Genomic DNA, 23544 nt, shown 5'->3' with positions numbered 1-23544 from the left:
GAAGGTCATTCTGTTTCCAAACCAACATCCTGTCACTGCTCAATTAAAAGAAACCAAATGGTATTTGTGCTCACCTGGCAAAGAAGCCTGCACAGCCCTGGAGAGATTTGTATTTGGAGAAAGTTCCTGCAGCTAGGTGGCACAGAGGATAGAGCACCTGGTCTGAAGTCAGGAAGACCTGAGTTCAAATCTAGTCTCAGATAGTCCCTGGGCAAATCACTTAACCCTGTTTGGCAAACTACTCCAGTATCTTTGCTAAGAAAACCCCAAACGGCAGGATCACAAAGAGTCAGACATGCCTGAAAGGACTGAACAATAGCTCCTGTTCTGAAAAGTATGTTCCCTGTTCTCCCAAGGCAAGATGGGCAATGAAGAGGAGAATTAGATGCACAGGCCCAAAGCTGCATGAAAGCTGACCTGGCTCCAGGGCTTGAGCAACCAGACAGGGTGCTACCACAGCCTGTTTGCCATTCCCCATCCCACTGCTCCTGGCTAGGCACCTCACCAAGGCCAGTGTGATCCCAGAAATCAATATAGCTAGCTTGTCTTCCCCTAGAGGGAAAGAAGCAGCGATTAAGGATGCTAGGAGGAGTCTCTGAGGGTTATTTGATTTGGGGGCCCAGTGCCAGATGGTTCTGTATTACTTCAGAGATGAAGTAACAGAAGACCAGAGGGGGCAGAAGACATTGCCATGTCATAAAATAAGTAGCCCAAGAGAAATCATCTATAGGAATTATTCTATAGTTATAAATATCTCAAATATGTCACATGTGTGATATATACATGTGTAGGTATTAATCTATCAGTCTATATAGCTATTATTTCTAGCCTAGTACTCCTACAACTAGTACCACTCCATAGAAATGTATCTAAATTATATGGAAATAACTACAAAATATTTTCTCTTATCACCACCCCCAACTTTAAGTCAAGATTCAAGAATATTTTTGTAATATAACTGTGGATCTGGAGAAAAAAAGTAGCTTCCATTGGGTTTTGTAGTTTGAACACTTCAAAGAGAACTTAGCAAACCAGAAGCCAAGAAAAATAAATGCTACATTAAATACTAAGTTCAGAGGAGGGACAGATTTTGCAAAGACCTTACCTCCTACAATGGCTTTAGAGAGACTGAAGAAGCCGAACTATGTAGAAAGCACATGTCATCCTTAGGTGAGAGATAATGACAATGTGGGGCAGCTAGGTGGCGCAATGGATAGGGTGCATGGCCAGGAGTCAAGATGACCTGATTTCAAATCCACCCTCAGACACTTCCTAGCCATGTGACCCTGGGCAAATCACCTGACCCTGTTTGCCTCCATTTCCTCATCTGTAAAATGAGCTACAGGAAGAAATGGCAAACCACTCCAGGATCTTGCCAAGAAGACTCCCCAGAAAGGGGTCAAAAAGTTGGACATAACTGGAAGAAAAAAAAAACAAAAACAAAACTACAACTTCTGATAAGGTATTCCTTTAAGGTTCTTCAGGCAGCTAGATGGCTCAGTGGATAGAGTGCTGGTCCTGGAGTCTGGAAGACTTGAGTTCAAATCCTACCTCAGACCCTCACTAGCTGTGTGACCCTGGGCAAGTCACTTAACCTCTGTTTACCTTACTCCAGTAGAGAAGGAAATGGCAAATCACTCTAGTTATCTTTGCCAAGAAAAACCCCATATGGGGTCATGAAGAGTCAGACACAACTGAAAAACAACATCTTCTTGAACAATTTAAAGTTTTGGGCATCTAGGTGGCACAGTGAATAAAGTGCCAGGGCCTGGAAGCAGGAAGACTCATCTTCCTAAATTTAAATCTGGCCTCAGACACTTACTAGCTGTGTGATTCTGGGCAATTCGCTTAACTCTGTTTGCCTCAGTTTCCTCATCTATAAAAATGAGCTGGAAAAGGAAATGGCAAATCCCTCTAGAATCTTTGCCAAGAAAAGCCCAAATGGGATCACAAAGGGTCAGACACAACTGAAAAATGACTGGAAAACAATAAGGATCCAGGTATACTTTGGGGACCTCTAAATTTCTTTAGTTCCTTTGTCCCCACCAAGGTAGAACCCAAAAGTGATCAGTCATCAGTATACCTTTTTACAAGCACTAAAGTTCACAAGGCATCAAAAATAGAACCAATTTTATTTACACAGGAAAGGACATAGAACTCACACCCAGGTCCATACTGAGGAGAGAGTTCTTTCCTCCTCTGCAAAGTGATGCCTTTTCCCTATTCCAGAAATCCGTACAGTTGATATACCTCATAGCACTGCACTGGATCAAGCTTCATTGAAGGAGAGGTCAAGGTTGTACCTCTTATTGCTCACCCTGGTACCTCCCACTGTTGGCAGGCACAGCACTCTAACCCCCAGCCAGCATTATGGTCCTCCTCATCATTGTTGCTGGGCTCAATCCAGCTTAGTAAGCAAGCTGCCTGAAATCCCAATGAACAGTTTCATACCTCCAGGACCAGAATGATTTTCTACTATTGACTCATTTTGTTCTTTTATAGTAGGTCCCACTACAAAGGCCCTCTTCAGATGCTTCTCATCCTACTCAATCAAGTCTCCATTTCCCATTCCTCTCCAAGTTAAGAGTAATCCATCCCAGGGCAGCTAGATGGCACAGTGGATGGAGCACCAGCCCTGGACTCAGGAGTACCTGAGTTCAAATACAGCCTCAGACACTTAACACTTACTAGCTGTGTGACCCTGGGCAAGTCACTTAATCCCAAGTGCCTCACTAAAACAAACAAACAAACCCAAGAATAATCCATCCCGTTTATCTCCTGCCTCCCCCCAAAACCCAAGCAGTATGACCCCCACACACTTGTTTCAGTACCTCTCACTGAGTCCTGGGGGGCGTAAAGAAAAACAGTAGCTCCTTTTCCATATGCCAGCCCACTCCTGTCTTCCTCCAGGAAAGTAGATCCAGACCATACAAGTTAACCCAGAGCTCTGGAAAAGAAAGCAGGGAGGTACTACCCTGCCCCTGAGAAGCTGGCAAAGATTCATCTGAATCTCATTTAAGACTGTATCTGGTGGTAACAATTAGAAGGCAATTGAAAAATCTAGGCATGAGTTGATAAGGATGTTCATTAGGATGAAAGTGGGAGTGGAAAAGAAGAAATAGATATAAAAAGATTGAAAAGATGATGGAAGATCTGATGTTTCACACTGAAAATGTGTCAGCAATATTAAGCCATCTTTTAATGTCAATAATCCTGTAGGATGAGAGCATTTGGGATAGGAAACCAATATGATTAAGGCCAACAATATTTGCCTATCTCAGAATCAAATACTGAGAAGCTCAACATGAATGAAAAATCTAATTCACTGTCACATAAAAATACTCTGGGCCCAAAGCCAAGGAGTATTCTTGGACTGGACTTTTTCAGCACCCTAAATTTAACCAGCTGGAATTATTTTTAAATACTATTTTACTCAACCCCTTAAATGAAGGACTTGCCTTTTAATAAGTTATTTTCATTTCATCTTGATGGTGTATGGAACACAGTGTCTGTAGGTCAGTAATTCTTCAGCAAAGCATTTATTTCTTGCTGCAAAGATCAGCTACAGGGGCCTTCGAAACTTTTATATGCCAAACAGCATCAAGAAGACTTGATGACCTAAATCAGCATGTAGGGTCTGGGTAAGAAATAAAATAGAAATACAAGCTTTCAAACTTGGGAGATTTTGCTCAGAAATATCAAAGACCAAACCATCTCTACCAACTGGGCAAATCATTTCCTCTTTCTGGGTCTCAGTTTCTCTTAATGGTCACCTTACAGTTCTAACATTCCATAATCCCATGATTAAGAGCCAGCAAAGAAAATATGTGTATTTTGGGGAACTGCAGCAACATTTTATATCACTGCAAACTTTGTGTGGGGCTATCCCACATTTAATATCTTCTGGTGTCATTTATATCACAAATGTCAGTTCCTCCAGTTGTGTCTCAACTCTGGATACTGAGCAAAGAGCTCATATTTATTGAACATTAGTTAAAGAAGTTTGTAGATGGTCTAAAAACTGTGATTCTTAGAACCCTCTGCTTGCTGTCCTGCTTCTGTCTTTCTGCCACTATCACTGCCAAATCAGAGAGGAGCTATTCTGTTCTAAAGGCTCTGTTTTATGTTTGATTTCTTTTCTGGGTCACAGTGATCAAAAAAATGTATCACCCTGGAAGCAACCTTCTGGCAGTAAGCTATCAGAACGATACTTTAAACCTTTCTCAGCTTTGTAGAACATGCCAAAGTATTGGCCTGTATTTTGAGAACTCTGGGTCAACTCCATACTATGGGGAAACATCAGAGTGGAGTTTTTGTGTGGGAAGGAGATATGTACATGTATATATACAGGCATATTTGTATACACACACTCATATACACATACATACTATATAAGAAAGTTGGACTGCACAAATGAATGGCCAAATGGCCAAATAGCTATTAAAGAATTATATTCTAGAAGGTGAAACAATTTTAAAAGCTTTTGAGGAGCAATTTTCAAAACATCTCAGATTCTAAAATACTTGGAAAAGCTGTTACTATTTTTAAAAGTGGGGGGTGGCTAGGTGATGCAGTAGATAAAGCACCGGCCCTGGATTCAGGAATACCTGAGTTCAAATCCAGCCTCAGACACTTGACACTTACTAGCTGTGTGACCCTGGGCAAGTCACTTAACCCCCATTGCCCCGCAAAAAAAAAGGGGGTATCAGGAACACAACTACCAGTTACTAAGCATATTCTCATTTCTCTGAAATCCTTAATGATAATGGTCTGTGCATATTTGGGGGGGGGTGAAAATGTAAGGAGAGCAGGGGAAAGGAAGGTAGAAATTATCTTCTACAGCAGACTATATCTGCAAAATAATTAAATGAGATGCAGACAACAGAAGATCTTATTGTTTCTACTGTTTGTTGACGGCAAAAAGGCATGACTCAGAACAAAAACAACATTCTTAAAAAGTTTTTTCCAACCAATTGTCTGCCATGCCACAAAGTAATTTCATAGGTACAACCATAAAGATAATCTACCAACCCTCTGAGTAGCCATACCAAGCAAGGTATATAAAAAAGACATGTTTGCTAAAGGCATTTGCCAGTGTTATGGAGGGTGTATCCTATTCAAAGTCCAAATGGAAGAGAGATTCCTCACTGATGGTAAGATGCTCTGGATGCTCCACTTTATGGGTGACATTGATCTGATTACACGGAAACCAAAAACTACAGTATCACTTCAATGAGATTCACAGGGAAAATTACAGAAGACTAATTGAAAGAGCTCTCAGAAGACATCTAGGTCAATCCACACCCGAACATTTATCTCCTCTACAATATGCCTGACAAATGATTAACCTGCCTTTGCTTGAAGAATTTCTATGGAAAGGATCTCACTTCCTGAGACAGCCAATTATACTTTTGGATAGCTCTATTAGGGAGTCGTAATCTTCCTCACTGCAACTTCTACACATTATTCTAAATTCTTCCCTCTCGCATAAGCAGAATAAATCTAATTCCTTTTTCACATACTACAAATACATGAAGACAACACATCCCCCCTAAGTCTTCTCTTCTCCAAACTATTCCCAGTTTCTTTAATCAGTCCTTATATGGCACGATATCATCGAAAGAGATGGGCCTAGTAATTAGCAAAGGAAAATTGTGAAGAATATGTATTGCCCAGATTATGACAAACAAATAGGTAGCCCATTGAGTTAGTCCAGGTACTGCATATGGACAATAAGACAGAATTGAATAGGAAGAAGAGAACAGGCTAGATTACATTTGGGAAATTACAAAGTGCTTTCAATGATCTGAAGCTGCTCTCTTCTGTAAAAGCCCATCTTTTAAATACCAATATCCTCCCCCTGATGTCATATAGATGCAAATCGTGCAATATCCCTCTCTCAGAAAAATCAAAATTGCCAATGCCCTAAAAGGCCGTGGAAAGACACATAATGTAAATAGTATTCAGTGTATCACCAGCACTTATTTGCACGTAAGAAGTAGAGTGGCATAAAAGATAACATCAAGGACACGGAGGATAGAAAAGGAATTGGACTAATCATGTGAATAAGAAATAACATATGGAGAGCTTTATTGCTGTACTGCTATTCACACAATATTAAAAGAACTAGAGGAAAGCATCTTATTGCTGTTTCTCTATGAAATATTTATGGAAAGGCACGAACAAAAATGATACAAGGTGAAAAGGCATGGATAGAATGCAATCTCCACTGGTGGACAGAGTAGCCACACCAATAAAATCAAAGATCCATTGAAGCTGCTCCAAGTATCCCTCTCTCAAAAGGCCAAGTAATCTTTCTCCTACACATGAAGTATTAGTGATATTTATCTGGTCTCTAACCTGAGTTTGATGATGGAAAAGTTTTTCTACTTTAAATAATATTAAATCCAGGGCATGGATTGAGAAACTAAAGAACACTTAAGAGATCTGTGCTTATTAGAACTGGAATATTTCATCTAAACTGTGGTGAGATCATTGCAAGAGTCAAATTCCAAGGAAGCTATTAACAATTTAGCATTTGTTGTTTGCTGTGGGCATGTGGATTCCACTTAGTGAAAAACAATAATATGGGAATGCTTGCTATAAACTCAATGTACTGAAATCAAGGGGGTTGGGATGTTCAGCTATATTTTCCTCAACTTTGTTACACACCAAACTTAAATATAAAGGGGGCAAACACCACTCTAAATTAGCTTCCTGTGCATGTAATGTTGATAGTATAAAGGAGTTGTTAACAGTATAAAGGAAATTGGGAGAAAACAGTTGATACAGAGGAAAGAGGCAAGAACATCCCAAACTGACTCTAGTTCACTCAGGAAATCTTAATCTATGATTTCAGAGCTCTTGAATGCTTCAGGTGCAGTTGTACTTGCAAGAAAAATGATCTTATACCTCCCCGCTCTCATTTTCTCACCACTTATTTGTTTTTGGTTTTTGGTTTTTGTTTTATGTTTTTTGGGGGGTTTTTTTGGTGAGGCAATTGGGGTTAAGAGACTTGCCCAGGGTCACACAGCTAGTAAGTGTTAAGTGTCTGAGGCCGAATTTGAACTCAGGTACTCCTGAATCCAGGGCCGGTGCTTTATCCACTGCGTCATCTAGCTGCCCCTCACCACTTATTTTTAAGTCCTTGAAATTTGATTTTCATCTCCACAACAGCAACTGTAACTTTATCAGTGACATCCTAATTACCAAATCCAATGATAATTTTTCTTAGTCCCAAATCCATATTCCCGACCTGAATTTACTCGAGTTCCAGTCCCAAATTTGCAACAACCTGCTAGACTTTTCCACCTAATTGCTCCACTAACACTTCAAACTCAACATGTCAAAATTGAAATCATTCCCTCAAAGCCAGTTCCTCTTCCTGAGTTATTTCTGATCATCTCCCACCATAAGCCCAACTCAAAACCAAGGATCTCTGCCTTATTCTACTTACTCATTCTAGCCCTGTCCTTCCATCATGACAGGTCCTCTGGATTCATCCTCCTGTCAATGTGTCTCAGAGATGTCCCTACTCTCCTAGCTCAACTACTATCATCCTAATGAAAGTTCTTACTACCACATGCTTAGATTTTCAAATGCCTCCTGTCACTGATGGCTAAATGACATCTCAATCTGCTCCAATCCATTCTTCATACCTCTACCAGGTTAATGCTCAAGTATTGCTTCCATGTCACTCCCACTATTCCCCACCCCCCACCACCATTCAAAAACCTTTAGTAGTTCCCCATTGCCTTCCAATAAATTCAAAACTCTTTAGCCTAAAGTTAAAGCCCTAAATAACATGGCTCCAACTTTCCTTTCTTGCATTATTCCCTATCAGAACACTGAGCTCTAGCCAAGCAATTATTCACCATTCATTAATTCAACAAACCTTTATTAAGCATCATTTATGTGCAAGGCACTTTCTAGGTTCTAGAGATACAAAAACTAAATATCCCCTGCCCTCAAAGACCTTGTACTTTCCTGCCTCCGTGCTCATGCTATTCCTTTCACATCAATGTCCTCTCCACCCCAACTCCACTTATTATAATCTGAACCGCCCAGTTTTAATCCCACCTCTTCCATGAAGTGTCCCCTATCACTCCAATGATCTCACCTCCACCTTAACTCCCACAATTTGGCCATGCCACTCATATGACATTTGCCATATGGAGCCTTTTATTTTAATATTAATATTAATAAGAAGCTAATATTTGAGCTAGTTGTATCCATCTTCCAATATAAACTTCTACAGGGCAGGGAATAACATTTTTATATTTTTGTATTCCCCACAAAGCTGAACAGGAGCTAAATAAATATTTGTTGAACAAATGTGTTGAACCATTTAAGAAAAGATAATTAGATGTTAGCTAAATTCCCTTCTAGCTACAGGAGTCTAATCCTAGAGTTAAAGTCCTAGAATTAACTAGAGACCTCAGAGACCTGACCTTTGAAGCGCTAAGAGAAACTTTTCAGTAGTGCAGGATCGCCATCTAGTGGTTACTGATCAGCTCCAGCTGTTGGTTGGCCAAAAAAAAAAAAAAAAAGAGCAGGCTACTGCTGTGGGACCACATTCACCCGGAGTATCCACGCAATCTCTAACTTTTCCCCTTACCAACACTGAAAGGCTGATTCCTTAGGGCTTCCTAGGACCTATGTGTTCATCCTCTGGAAATGAACTAAACAAGATCTGGTGCCTGGAAGTGAAAACTTCACATAGATTCTTTCCCAGATTCTTTCTGACTTCATAGAGCCCCACATACCTCAATTAGTTCTAAGACAAAGTCATAAGGCATCTTAGCACAGGCTGGGCTGGAACAACTTCAGAATCATTTAACCAAATCATCAGTTTCTTCCACCAAGAGTAAAGGCAACTCCCAAGAGGAACAGATTAAGTACAGACATTCTTCCCACAGGACTCCCACCAATCAAACCCCACCTCAGATGTGAATGCTACCTCAAAACTAAAAGATGAGGTGAAGAACGTCTGAACACACTCCCAAGAACACGTCGTTTATATGTAGAACCAATTAGATGCCAGCCCATCAGTACTGGAAAACAAGGTCAGCCAACTAGAGTTACAACAAAGGAATCCATTCACGGAAGATATCCTGGAGCCGCAAGAATCATGCTGGGAAACTAGGAGCTCAGGTATATAGTGACTAGGACAATTCCCAGCCATACTGAGTCATTTAAACTTCTTGGCCGAGACCATTTGACTAGACATCTTACAACCCTGGCCTTTAAGGTCTCACTGCCCTGGTCCTAAGACGACCCATTTGTCTCAGTGGTTCTTTACTATTTGTGGTGAGGACAAGGCAGTTAGTGACAGTTACCTTGCCCCTCCTCTCAGAACATTGGGGGCATATCCCCCCCCCAGAAGGTGGGGGGAGGGGTATGGGGTGGCCTTCAGTAAATCCTTCTTCACCTGTCCTCCACTATTCCTCTTAAATCTCATAAGTTCTAGCATCAGAGGGGTAGCCTTGGGAGTCTATCAGGAAAATTGCCCACATAAAACTTCATTTTCCCAATCCATGAATATTCAATTAAATGTAGTTGATTCTTTAATAGAGTTGGAAAGTGGCACAAATAATGAAAAATCATTTTGGTATGGCTTTGGAACGTAGTGACAAGAGCAAGTGGGGAGAAGGGAAGAGACAGATGTACCTTGCTATTTCTATTTGTTTTAGGCTGATGGATTGACATTCCAATTGGGACATATACCCTTTAAGGACAGGGAAAGGCCACTCAAAAAGGAAGCCAAACTAAGATTAAAACATTTACCATGGCTCATTGTGAAAAGACATCATTCAGTAGAAATACCGCTGGTATAGGGGCCAGTGGACCTGGACTCTGTGGTATAGCAGAAAGGGAATTAAACTTGGAGGACAGGACATCAATTTAATTACTGCCTCTGCCACTTACTACCTGTGTGACTCTGGACAAGCCACTTCTCTGAGACTCAGTGTTCTCACCGGTGAGGTCTTGAAGCTCTACATCTATTAATCTAGTCCCTCAGAGTCCCTAGCTGTGCCACTAATCTCTCTGGACCTGAGAGATCATCTCTGAGATAAGGAGTCAAGAAGCCTAAGGGTCAGGGGAGCCTTGATGATCTCTCTGACTTCCTGCTTTGGAAGAAGAACACAGGGAAGAGCATCTTCTCCACCCCCTAGCTTTGAAGTAAAGTTCATCCTGAATATTGTTCACTTTTCCCCAAATCTAAAATTCTAGATAGACTCGATTTGAAACAATATATTTTCCTGTAAGTTCAAGCACACCAGAAACTAGAGTTCTTTAAATCACTACTACTACTAACATTTTTCTTAATAATTGCCCTTTTGAAGCTTGCAAAGTGCTATATATATGAATATGATCTTGGCCTCAATAATCTTTTTTAAGTGACTTGCCCAAGGTCACACAGCTAGTAAATGTCAAGTGTCTGAATCTGGATTTGAACTCAAGTCCTCCTGAATCCAGGGCTGGTGCTTTATCCACTGTGCCACCTAGCTGCCCTAGGCCTCAATAATCTTACGAAGGGGATACTATTATCCCCATTTTACAGAATAGGAAGCTGAGGCTCAGATGGGTTAAATAAATGACTTGCCCACAATCACACAGCTAGTGTCAAAAGGAGGATTTGAACTCCAGCCTTCCCAACTCTAGTTCAGTGCTCTTTCTACTATATTACACTTAGTCCAGTGTCAAGTGATAGGGGCCCTTAATATTATTTGATAATGATTCCACTCCCCCTAGGGAGTGTCTCCAGAGAATTAATGGGCAAGTCACCCTGGTGGACTAGCTCACAAATCAAATCCCTGCTCTGTGCTGCACCTTCCACCTAGGAAGCATTCTAAACCTCTCAAGAACATCACAAGTTGGGGGCAGCTAGGTGGCACAGTGGATAGAGCACAGGCCCTGGATTCAGGAGGACCTGAGTTCAAATCCGACCTCAGACACTTGATACTAGCTATGTGACCCTGGGCAAGTCACTCAACTCCCATTGCCTCACCAAAAACAAACAAACAAAAAAAGAACATCACAAGTGTCTCCACTCCACTCCACTCCATAGTGTTTATGTGAAAGAGTAAAAAAAGGGATAAAATGGTATTTCTACAAGAAACATTACATCTGTGCTCCTATTTCTCTCCTCCTCCCATCCTGAACTGTCCCGCCACCAGAACAGACACGTGAGTCTTCTGACCAAAAAATGGCTATTTTAATCATTAAGTCAGAACCACTTGAGAACAATAATCCAGATTTGATTAACAGCCTTCCTAGGCTTCGAGGAACCTATTCACAATCCCCTTCCCTTTTCTTACCACCTTGCCACCTACCAGAAACAGGTAGAAGGGAGAGAAGGTAAGTAGTCACAGTAAGGCCAGCATAAGGGCTCCAGAGAAAAGAGAAGCCAACTCCTTTCCCCACCAGGAAAGTGGAGGAGTCAAGCTTATCCTGAGAGCACTGACTACCCTCTAGAATGGGGCTGACAAGTATAACTGACATCTTCAATATCCTATTCTCACTCTCGGCTAGATGGTGGGGTGAGCAGCTCTTCCTCTTGCTCGTCAGAAGTCTGAGGAATCTGGATGGGGTGTGGAGATTCCTCCTTCAAATTTTCATGCATGGCCAAGAAAGATTTAGAAGTTTCCTTTGGTTCCACTTCCTGGGCTTCAAGCTCATACAGTTGTGTCTGCTCAGTAATGCTGTCCTCACTTAATGAGATGAAACCTGAAAGAAAGATAACACCTCTAATGGTGTTTTTGGTCTTTCCTAAATCTCCATAAGCAGCAGAGGGACTGGAAAGGAAAGGCAGGGCAGGGGCTCCAAGGAAGTTCCACCTGGAGGAGGGAGGTCTCATCCTGGCCCCCTAGGCCCCAGCTTTCCCCACCCTCTGCCACTTGCACAGTCTTGTCCCAACCAGACACTTACTGTCTTTTTGAGGCAGGAAGATGTCACTGAAGGAAACTCGATGTAACTCCAAAAGCTCCTTGCTCTTCTTTGATTCCTCTTTGAGCTCCTGAAATCCATATGATTCAACAGGTCGATAAGCACATAAGCTCAAAAGTGTGTGATTGTGTGGCTGTGTGTGATACGAAAAATGAAAGAGAAGAGAGATCTGAAAGACTCTTGGATACTAAAGTGACTTCTCAAATAAACTCAGCATCTAAGACACAGGAGACACTTAGAGACTGGAGAGCACCTTACCATCTTGTGTCCACTCCATGATTAAATATCCTGAATACTTAAGAGTGTCCACCTTCACTTGATACTCTGGCTGCCTGGAATGAGGACAGGGCCAAACTTTCCCCCATTATACAGAGGCTTGGTGGAGGCACCTAGGAACCTTCCTCATCCCTAGGGCACCTTCACCATCACTCACCATCTCTGAGGGTTGTAATATCTCACTCTTTGAAAGACTTGGTTTTCTGTCAATTTTGTCAGTTTCCTTTGCTGTAATCTTGGGACCTAGTGAGCAAAAAGCCAAATGACTCTTCTTCTGTCATTGTACATTTCATCCCTAAGCTCCCATTTTACCCCTTGTTAATAGCCAGTCCTCCATTCTCTCAGTGAAGGACATAATCAATATGGTGGAGGGTGGGGTGGGGTGCTATTCAAAGCTCCAAGTAACTGTTCATCCAGGATTATTACACACACATACACACACACACACACACTACAGACAGGGGACAAGGACAATGTCTGGGAAGTGACCCTGGACAACTGCGTGGAGCCAAAGTGGCCCATTCATGCACATGAGGGCCGTGCCTCTGGCCCTACCTTTTCTCTTCAGCTTAGGAGTTGCTTTGGGCATTCTGGAATGTAATTCTCTTATATTTGCTGGATATCTCAACACTGGACTCTGAAGAAACATAAGAAAAGTTCCAATTTGAATGAATTCTTTTGCTTCAGTCCTTACACCTAACTCTTCCCAAACCATGTCCTTCAGCAAACATGTACTGAGGTCCTAGGACACATACCTGACTATGTCCATATTTCAATATCTGAAAGATCTTTGATTTTGTCCATGTGGCACTGCCCTTACAGACACAGAATTTAATCCTGCTGTGCCTTAGGAAACATGTTTTAGGACAGTGTCCAATCTGATAACGAGTTAGCCTCTCCAAACTTTACAGGGTTTGACTAGGTTAGTCCTCAGAAAAAAAGACATTCAGCCAAATCCCAAACCCTTCTGACCTGGTAGTGCCTGGCAGAGTTTGGCCAATGCTGACACAACCTTCCAGAACCCAGACTTATTTCTTCACTAGGTTTGAGGCCTCACAGGAGGACTTTGCACTAGTAGGTGGTATCATGTAAGAGTGGCACAAAGTATGCAGAAAAAATGGAAGACACTGTCCCTGCCATGAAGGAATTACAATCACAGGAGAAAAACTAAAACAAAAACACTGCTTTTCTCAAGAATTTTGCTGATTCCCTTTTCCTTCTTCTATATCATTCCACTTTGGAGAAGTTAGACTTTTGGAGGAAAGGGGCATGAGTTGTGCCCTTTTCTTATCCAAATCATCTGTAGACATTTAAATATCACTGACCTTACAGGTCATCTGTCTTCTGTCCTCCGCCCTCCCCCCTCCCAGGAATCCTTGTTACTATTGGTTCCTTGGACTGAAAGTGTAAGCCGAAATTATAGCATCTTAGGTAAAGGCCAACTCCAAAATCTCCCTTGGATTTTCTCAATGACCCTGGCTAAACAAGTGTTCAAGATGCCCTCTGTGTTATTACTAACTAGGCTACCCAGAGAGAACAGGTCCTACTCACTGCCTTGAGTAACAGAACTTAATTAGTATCCCCATCCCAGGATTGAGATGTCCCTTGCTAGAGTCAGCATGGTAACAGAAAGAGCTGGGCTGGGAGTTAGGGTTCTAGTCCAAGCTAAGCCACTAACTAGCTGTATGACTTTAGCCAAATTGCTTCTCTCTGGGCTTTAGTTTCCTCCTCTGTAAATGGAGAATTTGCAATCTATAATCTATAGAACCTCTCTGAGCTCAAAAAGTCTAAATCTTCTCTTCAGTAGCAGTAAATGCTTAATGCTCTAACAAAGGCAGGAAACTGTAATAATGAACACTTGAAAAACCACAGGCAAAAAAAGGAAATTCCATTAAAATTCTAATGTCAAAGAATGAAAACAGCTCCAACATTACATTTGTTCCATGCTACAGTGACAAAAAAACACCTCTACTATCATATTATATACATGATGAGTGACCAAGAGCATAACTTCTAAAGTTCCAAGTCATCTTACGTGCATGTTTTGTCTTTGAAACTTGATTCTAAGCTTCTTAAGGACAAACACCTTATACAGATTCTCAATACTGCAGGTCATCATAGCCTGCTTAAAGAGTACATGACCCTCAGAGAGCACCAGCCCTGGAGTCAGGAGGACCTGAGTTCAGGTCCAGGCTCAGACACTTGACACTTACTAGCTGTGTGACCTTGGGCAAGTCACTTAACCCCAATTGCCTCACACAAAAAAATAAGAGTACATGACCCTCCTTCTCTGTTAGTGCTCCTCTGAATAGATACTTCCCAAGACCAGCTCTAACAACAAGGTTGCCAGTGCTGTGGACTGCAGTGCTCATCCACAGAGCCTAGTGCAGTGAAAAAACATCTTCCTCTTTGGTCCTCCTTGATCTTACCTGAAGTTTTATTCTGTGCACAGCCAAAATCATCTTTGTCTTGGACAATCTAAATTGATGCCCTTTCCGAAAAAGGCTCTCTTCACTTATTATGTCCAGTTGGTCCATCCTCAAAATTGTTCTCTCTTCATCAGACAAAGAGCTGAGGGGAAGAAGGATAAATGGAGAATAAATAGTAGCTTTATTCTGAAAGAATAGAATAAGGGGTTAAAAATGGCTAAAAGGGGGGGCAGCTAGGTGGCGCAATGGATAGAGCACCGGCCCTGGAGTCAGGAGTACCTGAGTTCAAATCCAGCCTCAGACACTTAACACTTACTAGCTGTGTGATCCTGGGCAAGTCACTTAACCCCAATTGCCTCACTTAAAAATAAAAAAAAATAAAAGGTCAGTGAAATTTCCCTATCTAGACGATGAAAGGGGTCTGCACAAACCAGTGCTCTATCTATAAAACCATCTAGAAGTACAACTGCCCATCTGTGCCCAGCTGAGAACCTAAGGCAAGGGTAGAAACAGATTAGATGGGGAAATGCATTGTGCTTATCCTTCTTGACTCAGAAAGAAGCAGGTTCATCTTCACACAAAAGAGGAAAGAGGGGGAGGAGAAAAGAAGGAAGAGAAAAGGGAGTTGGGGAGGAAAAAGAAAGGAAGAGGAGGGTAAAGAAGAGTGGGAAGGAAGGGGAAAGAAGAAGAGAAGAACTCAACATTTACATCATGCTTTTGGGCTTCAAAGTGCTCTATATACATTATCTCATTCAATTCTGCCAATAATGCTATGAGGTAGGTGCAATTGTCATCTTCATTTTACAGAGGAAAAACCGAGGCCCCAGAGGGGCTGTGATCCTAAAGTCAAACAGCTAATAAGCATCAGAAGGAGGATTCAAACCCAAGTCTTTCAGACTCCAAATACATGGTTACACCATGCTATACTCTAAGGAATGCTCACCTTATTAATGAATGCTTGGGGACTGTGAAGGTCCAGGAAGGCAAAGATTCCAAGTATGAAGGTGGAGTGACTGGAGATGGTGGGGGCACCTTTAGCCATCGATGCATCAACTGGGCAGAACAGGGCTGCCCGCCAGTAGGGACATGTGTTGATTTCTTTTTCTTGAAGAGAAACAAATAGTGAAAACAACTCCCTCATTTTCCTATCACCATCCCAGGGTTCCTGTTTCTTCCAATCCACACTAGCTTTATCATACTAATCCTAACTTGTCCCTTACTTTTTTCTAAGCACAATTCCTGCTTTATTTTACACAACTTCTCACTTCCCATAAAACACCAATCTTGACCCATTTTCCACTCTGGTAGCCAGCTAATCCTATGTCATCTCCCCTGGCACTCAATTAGAGGTGTCTCCTCCAGAAAGATCTACAAAGAAAGCTTTTCTCCCCAGATAGAGAAACATAAGTAGATAAGGGAAGAGGCTTTGGGGAGTGGGAAGAAGTTCAGTGACTCCAAATGGAGGAGAATGTCTTCTGGATGCTTTCCTTAATTGGGAACTGAGGAGAACTGGGAGGAATAAAAAAATTAAACTCACAAAACGAAAGCATCAGTGCTTTGATCAGTGAGACCAAACAAAGAGTTTACAACCTTCTGAGCTGCTCTTCTGCTGCTCCACTCCTGGCATGGTATAATTTTGCTGATCTTCAAGGGTATAAATGACTTCTTATCTGGGCTCATTCTAAGCAAACTAGAGCATAAAAAAGCTTATGAATTTCAAGCTGTTCAGGAACTTCTCTATCCCCTCCCAGTCACCTTAAATTCAAGAAACAATGATTATAAGAAATATAAGAAAATGATGGGGGCCTCATCTATGATGCTGGTTGAGAACAGTGGTGATTTCTCTCTCTGACATCAGCCATCTAAGTGAGTTGAATTCAACACAAAGGCTTGTGTAGAAGCTGCTAAGTAGAAGTATGTACCCAAAGTCGCAGGGTCTGCTCTGTTACGTTAGTTCCTCACTGCTCAGCATCTTTAACATTGCTCAATTAGAGTTTGAGATCCCCAACAGACACAAAAGTCATCATTTTTCCTGTTTCAGTTGTAGAGGTCAATTAGACCTTTTGCTCTCTGCCATGTAGAACCCTAGGATACTTTGTTTTGTACAAAAGCACTAGGTTGGGAGTTATCTTGTGCAAGTATAATTGGCTTTTAGGGTTGAGGTGAAACGGCTAAGAAAGGATCCACCTAAAGGAAGCAGTGCTTTGGATTACTTCTGACAAGTAGGGGTAGGGGAGGAGGAAAAGGAGAGGAATTCTAATTTTGGTTCTGAAAAATCTTTACCAGAGAGAAATCCAGAGGTAGAGAATCTCTAGGAGTTTTAAACAGGTATAAGATGGGGGCAGCTAGGTGGCGCAGTGGATAAACCACTGGCCCTGGATTCAGGAGGACCTGAGTTCAAAGGCGGCCTCAGACACTTGACACTTACTAGCTGTGTGACCCTGGGCAAGTCACTTAACCCTCATTGCCTGCCCCCCCCCCAAAAAAATATATATATATAAAAGCAGGCATAAGATCTAAGGACTCCAAAGGCTAGGAATAGTGCTCACTTTGTCCTTTGATTCTGGTCAGGTTTCTTGTGTTTCCCTTGTTCATCTGGGATCCATACCATAACTAAATTCCCACCATCTGGATATTTTGGAAGATGTGTTGCATTCAAATTCAGCACTGGGAGCTATAACAAAAAATGAAAAGATACAAGCAATGCTAATTTGCCCCCTGGGCTTATAAGGCCCAGGTACTCAGTTCCAATTAAGTACCCAAGTGGCACAGGAGTGAGGAAAAGTGGTAACAATGATAACAGCTGACATTTATATAGTGTTTCATGGTTTATGGTTTAAAGAGCAATATAGATGGATATGGGGATATATATTTTGAATAAACATATACTCATTAGAGCCTTCCAACATATATCTATTTTTTACTCATTAAAACCGTACAACAATCCTATGACATAGACAAAGTATTACTATTATAATTTTATAGATCAGAAAATTCGAGGCTCTGTGAGGTTACATAACTTTCCACAGGTCACATCCAAGTTAAGTGATGGAGCCAGGATTTAACTGAGGCTCACTGACTCTAAATCTAGTATGTGTTCCATTAGCTAACATTGCCTCTAGTAATTACATCAATATAGTGCTTCCCAAAAAACCAGTCAGCTCTGGTAAAATCTAGATGTGTTCCATTAAGTGAATGATACTTCTCCCCTACAGAGTCTAATGCCCAGTACTGTTTTGTTCAACATCCTTACACATCTCAGTCAGCTTCTGTAGATGAGATTATTTGTTTCCTTCTGTGAACACCAATTATATTGCCCATCCTCCCCAGGAGTTAGCCCCAGAAGCAGGTGTTGAGACAACTCTGAAGTTGGGTAGACAATTAGGGAAACAAATGCAATGTATCTTTCTAGGTTCTCTTTGTGGCCTGTCCACCACTCCTGGGATCTGACACCCAATGTTACTTTACTATATCCTGCTATGTTGGGTGTTTTATATGTGTGTGTATGTAGATGTAGATGTGTATGTATATATGTGTGTGTGTGTGTGTGTACACATATTATATATGATATATATCTATAGATGTTCTATAGTATCCTATAGGATATGTATATGTGTGTATACGTATGTATGCACGCATGCGCACATGTGTGTGTCTATCTCCTATAGGATACTATCCTAAGGAGGCTGTAAATTTCCTCTTTAAATTTGACTATTCAGTTAGAAAGGTATTTCCATTTCCTCGCTCCCAAACCATCAAGTCCTCTATCAGCCAAGGACAACTGCCCTGGGTCCTGTTTAACAATAATTTAATAATTTCTATATATATAGGTCTTCTTATTAATGATCTCCCCAAACTGACTCTGTATACTTCAGGGGTTAGGGTTTCTTTGGTGGTAAAACAACAGATACTACCCAAGAATATTGTTCAGTTGTTCAGTCATTTCAGTCATAGCTAACTCTCTGTGACCCCATTTGGGGTTTTCTTGGCAAAGATATTGGAGTGGTTTGCCATTTCTTTCTCGAACTCATTTTACAGGTGAGGAAACTGAGGCAAACAGGGTCAAGTGACTTGCCCATGGTCACACTGCTAGTACGTGTCCACATTTGAACTCAGGAAAATGAGCTTTCCGAACTCCAGGCCCCAGCACACTATCCACTGTGCCACCTACCTGCCCACCCAAAAATATAGGGTATTAAATAAGGACAAGACATTTTATTCTGTCATATGCAGTTCAGCTGTAGAGACATACCATACTATATGTATGGATTATTTTTCTTTGTGACTTACTTTGACAGGTTTTCGAGGCTTCTGGGCAAAACCCTGACCACGGAAGTCTCTAAAGGATTTGAATCCTAAAAAATGTGGTCCTTCCAAACTGAAATAGAGATAGAAAAGAGTTATCAGAGAAAGTGAGAGGAAAATAAAGGCTAGTGGAGGTAAGATCTTGGAGTGGCCCTTCCTTGTGCTTATAGAAGTAATGCTTCTACATAATATCTTACTACTTTATGGTTTCCCTTTTTTCTTTTTTTCTTTTTTCTTTGCAGGGGCAATGAGGGTTAAGTGACTTGCCCAGGGTCACACAGCTAATAAGTGTCAAGTGTCTGAGGTCAAATTTGAACTCGGGTCCTCCTGAATCCAGGGCCAGTGCTTTATCCACTGCACCACCTAGCTGTCCCCAACTATGGTTTCCCTTTTTAATCTCTGCTTCCCAATCCAGTGACAAAGAAATGCATCATGATCAACAGACAAGGTATGGAACATCTAATATGTACAGGATATGTGATTAGGACACAAGGAAGTATAAGATACAGTCCCTGTCCTCGAGACTTATTCTAGTTGGGAAGATAGAAAATGTACATGATAAATCAAAGGCAGCATGTATTAGCTATATAATGAGTTGTTCTTGAGTCATTTTCAGTCATGTACAACTCTTTTGTGACCCCATCTGGGGTTTTCTTGGCCAAGATACTGGAGTGCTTTGCCATTTCCTTCTCCAGCTCATTTTACAAATGAGGCAACTGAGGCAAATAGGGTTAGGTGACTTGCCCAGGCTCACACAGCTAGTTAGTGTCTGAGGACAGATTTGAACTCATGAAAATAAATCTTCCTGACTCCAGGGCCAGCCTTCTATCCACCATGCCACCTAGCTGCTACAAGAGCTCTGAGGAAATGACAAGACCAATCACTCCTAAAAGACAAAAATCAGATAAGATTTCATGAAGACAGGAGAACTTGAGTTGGGCCTAGATAGGCAGTCCAGTGAGCTGGCAAGACTGTCAGACTGGACTCAGGAGACCTGGCTTCAGGTCACAGCTCACTTACTGGATGTGTGACCATGGGGCAAGGCACTTCACCTTTCTCAGTCCAGGGTTCCCTCACATGTAAAATTAGAATATTTAAAATACCTCCCTCATAGATTTAAAGTAATTAAAGCCTTAAAGTAATAAGTAAATATAATTTGTGATTGTAATTGTAGGACACAAATAAACTGAAAGGCCTATAGAGGCCATTCCAAGTGGTATAAACAATATAGGCACAGGGGTGAAAATGAGAATTGAGTGATCAGGGAACAATGGATAGACTAGTTTAGCTAAAGGGTAAGGTTTGTGTAGAACAGTGGGAGATAAAGTTTGAAAAGGAGCAATGCCTAGAATAACAAACCCAAGTTTTGGCTTTATTCTATAAGCAAGACATGCTAATTAGTGTTTTAAGAAAATCAGTCAGTAAGGCAGAAATATGTTTAATGTTATTATGTATGTATGTATGTGTGTGTGTGTGTGTGTGTGTGTGTGTATAAAACCTATATCAGATTACCTGCTGTCTAGGGGAAGAGGGAGGGAGGGGAGGGAGGGAAGGGAGGGAGGGGAGGAGGGAGGGGAGGAGGGAGAAAAATCTGAAATTGGAAAGCTTGTATAAACAAAAATTGAGAACTATCTTTGCATGTAACGGGAAAAAAAATTAAATACTTTATTAAAAAAAAAAAAGAAAATCAGTCAGGTCTGGGTGTACAAGTTAGGAAGTTATTGCCACAGTCTAGGCATGAGTTGGTTTCCTCATGGGTCCGAATGAATATAGCAGCCATAGAAATGGAAAGTAAGGAAAGTAAGGGGCAGATAAGACATACATTAATATGGTAGGATTGACTTGATATAGCAGTTCCCTGCCAACTTTACACTATCACTTTAGGCTAGGAGAAAAGTATGAATGAATGCCAACCACATGTCCAACCTTCATATGGTGAAAGAGGTAGTGTTCCATTCTTTTTTCCTAGAGAGCCTGAAAATGGTCTTATCTTTTCCTCGATTTTGCCCTATCTCATAGAGCCCACCAGGAACCACTGAGCAGGAAAAACTAATCATTGTAAAGTACATCAAAGGGCCAAAGATCCACTTTGCAATTCAAGTATTTATTGTGCAACTAGTTAACTATGTGCCAGTTACTATGGTACATACAAGAAAGCAAAAAACAACTCTCTGCCTTCCAGAGCTTACAATATAGTTTCAAGCAGGAAGCAATTAGAGTAATCCAAGCAATTAAGAACCTGAAAAATTCTTAATCCATTTGCAGCAACTGACCATATACACTTCAATTAAGCATTTCTATTGGAACCCCAAAAGGGGAATATTTCTTTCTCTTGCCTCAATATCTACTCACCACTTCATTTCATTATTAGAAGATAAACCCTTTCTTCCCATAGCAAGCCCACTGTGACAAGATGGCACAGTGGATAAAAGCACCGGCCCTGGATTCAGGAGGACCTGAGTTCAAACCCAGCCTCAGACACTTGACACTCACTAACTGTGTGACCCTGGGCAAGTCACTTGACCCCAATTGCCTCACCAAAACAAACAAACAAAAATACCACATACCAAATTCTGGGGCATGGTTCTAAAAAATGACCACCTGGGATTCTGAGGCACATGGTTTCTGGTGTTTCCATGATGATTCACCTGCTTTGGAAATCCGAGTCAAATTTAGAGTCTCCCATTAAAGAAGTAGGATGCTTGAAGAACTGGGATGAATCAGTGATTCTCTTGGCCAAAATGGAAGAATCAGGTAAAGATAAGTCTACTATCTTGAGAGTTGGCAATCCATCTAGAAATGTAAACCAAAATAAAAACTGGTCAGAGAGGAGGCCAAACATACCAAGTATATGGATCCTAAGACAAATGTGAAAGGGCCTCATCAATTCACCTTCACTTTTCTTGGGAGCTCTGGAAACTGGTTGAAGAATTCGAGGATGGCCCCTCTGAAGCCTTTGGACTGTTGCCCAACAATGTGGATGCTGGCAAACAAGTTGTGGGCAGGTGGTCTCATCCCACTCACTGACATCTGGCAATCTGATATTTATCACAGGTTTACAACAGAAACCAATCCCAAGATCATTAGCCATCTAGGAAAACAAGAATTAAATAAGCTAGGTAATATTACACAATATTGATAGTTATATCTCCAACATATAGCCAATATCTTAAATTATGAATGTCACTTCAAAAAAAAAAAGAAGCATTAGAATGAGAAGGAAGGAGTTGATGGTTCATTAATCTTTAGTGAAATTAAAGAGAAGTGTCAATTCCCTACTGCAAACACAGCCACCAAACTAATATAATACTGAGGCAGAGGCAGATAAACAAGGTGTAGTGAAAAGACTAGACAGAGGACCTGCGTTTGAAAGAGGAGAAATTCTGTGACCTTGGAGGAGCAATTTCTCCTCTTTGCACCTCCGTTTCCTCATATATAAAATGAAGGGGTCAAATGGTGATTCCCTTCCCTTGTGTGTGTGTGTGTGTGTGTGGCAATTGGGGTTAAGTGACTTGCCCAGGGTCACACAGCTAGTGGTGTCAAATGTCTGAGGCTGGATTTGAACTCAGGTACTCCTGACTCTAGGGCCAGTGCTCTATCTACCGTGCCACCTAGCTGCCCCTCCCTTCCAATTCTAAATCCTATTATCCTGTGAAATGAGTACAAATATATAATTATCTTGCATTTATATAGCAGGTTCTATTTTTCAACATACTTTCACATATATCATTTCATTTTTTCTCACAACACAAGCTTGTTAATAAACTATGTATAATGTTGTACACTACTACTAATGATGTGTTATTGCTTAGAACATCTAAAAAATGTAAACATCTCCAATCGAAAGTTTCTGCAGCCAAAGGAAGCAGAAGCCTAGTCCTGAGGTTCTTACAAGAAGAAACGGGCAAAATTGAGAAGCCAAACAAGCCTAAAAACAAAAGAATTCAGGGAGCTTGGGAAGGTCAGAGAAAAGGAAGAAAGGAGGGCAACAGAAAATTTAGAAACCGTATTAGAGGCTGGGTCAGAAGAAGCAGGGTTAGCAGACACCAGGATCCAAATCCTGCCCCCATACATATGGGCTGCTCGACTCTGGGTAACTAAGATTAGAAATCGCTGAGAACTCGCAGCTCTGCACTGGAAGAGCAAGGTCCTGAGCGAGAGCTCCCTCCACCAATGACATTACAGGTATGGTCCAAAAAAGGAAAATGGGGCAGGTCACAGTGAGACACCACAAGTACGGGGCACGGGGAACTTGGACGGGGTGCTCTAGAGAGGAGTTGATGGAGAAGTTCAGGACAGGCTTTGGGGGACGAGGCTTGGGCGGGGCACAGGTGTTCCCGGGTTGGGACAGGGCTGGGAAGGAATGAGACCGAGGGCAGTCGCAGCCAGGGTCAGGCGGGACATAGGGAGGAACAGAACCGCGAAGAGGGATCGGGGCAGGTCACGAAGGCAGAGACCAGGAATCAGGACTTGTGAGTCAAGATGAAGCAACACCCCAGGGTCGGCGAGCACTGCCAAGCGGTAGGATTGGCTGGGAGGTGCGGAGGACGTTCCGCAAGGAGGGATGCGGAAGCGCGGCTCTGAG

The 23544-nt window shown here is 41.7% G+C and overlaps 2 protein-coding genes across 2 annotated transcripts in view; both read right to left on the bottom strand.

Annotated features, from left to right (window-relative positions):
- The window catches only part of RGS3 (regulator of G protein signaling 3), a 218093-nt gene extending 206617 nt beyond the window's left edge, over positions 1-11476 (bottom strand). Inside the window, exons 1-2 of the mRNA XM_043981823.1 lie at positions 11337-11476; positions 2832-3637 (exon numbers count right to left, since the gene is read on the bottom strand). The gene's annotated coding sequence lies outside the window, so the exon portion shown is untranslated. The remainder of the gene's footprint in view (positions 1-2831; positions 3638-11336) is intronic.
- A 16-nt stretch (positions 11477-11492) lies between these two features.
- C2H9orf43 (chromosome 2 C9orf43 homolog) lies at positions 11493-23543 on the bottom strand. The gene is made up of 12 exons (XM_043981834.1): positions 22965-23543; positions 21852-22050; positions 21608-21752; positions 18945-19032; positions 17204-17328; positions 16245-16344; positions 15598-15758; positions 14655-14796; positions 12781-12862; positions 12383-12468; positions 11932-12019; positions 11493-11730 (listed from the first exon to the last, which is right to left on the bottom strand). The coding sequence occupies exons 1-12, from the start codon at positions 23031-23033 to the stop codon at positions 11522-11524; spliced, it is 1494 nt and encodes a 497-aa protein (XP_043837769.1). The 5' UTR covers positions 23034-23543; the 3' UTR covers positions 11493-11521.
- Between the last annotated feature and the right edge of the window lies 1 nt (position 23544).

The sequence above is a fragment of the Dromiciops gliroides genome, chromosome 2, assembly GCF_019393635.1.
Source record: "Dromiciops gliroides isolate mDroGli1 chromosome 2, mDroGli1.pri, whole genome shotgun sequence".
Taxonomy (NCBI): Eukaryota; Metazoa; Chordata; class Mammalia; order Microbiotheria; family Microbiotheriidae; genus Dromiciops; species Dromiciops gliroides.
This window is presented reverse-complemented; position numbering and strand designations above follow the sequence as displayed.

Coding starts and splice junctions, on each gene's coding strand:
- C2H9orf43 (XM_043981834.1), bottom strand. CDS start 23,033: ATGTATGGGGGCAGGATTTGGATCCTGGTGTCTGCTAACCCTGCTTCT. Junction 12,863..14,654: donor TGCACAGAATAAAACTTCAG/GTAAGATCAAGG, acceptor ATGTTTCTTCAG/AGTCCAGTGTTGAGATATCC. Junction 12,020..12,382: donor TATTACAACCCTCAGAGATG/GTGAGTGATGGT, acceptor TATGGATTTCAG/GAGCTCAAAGAGGAATCAAA.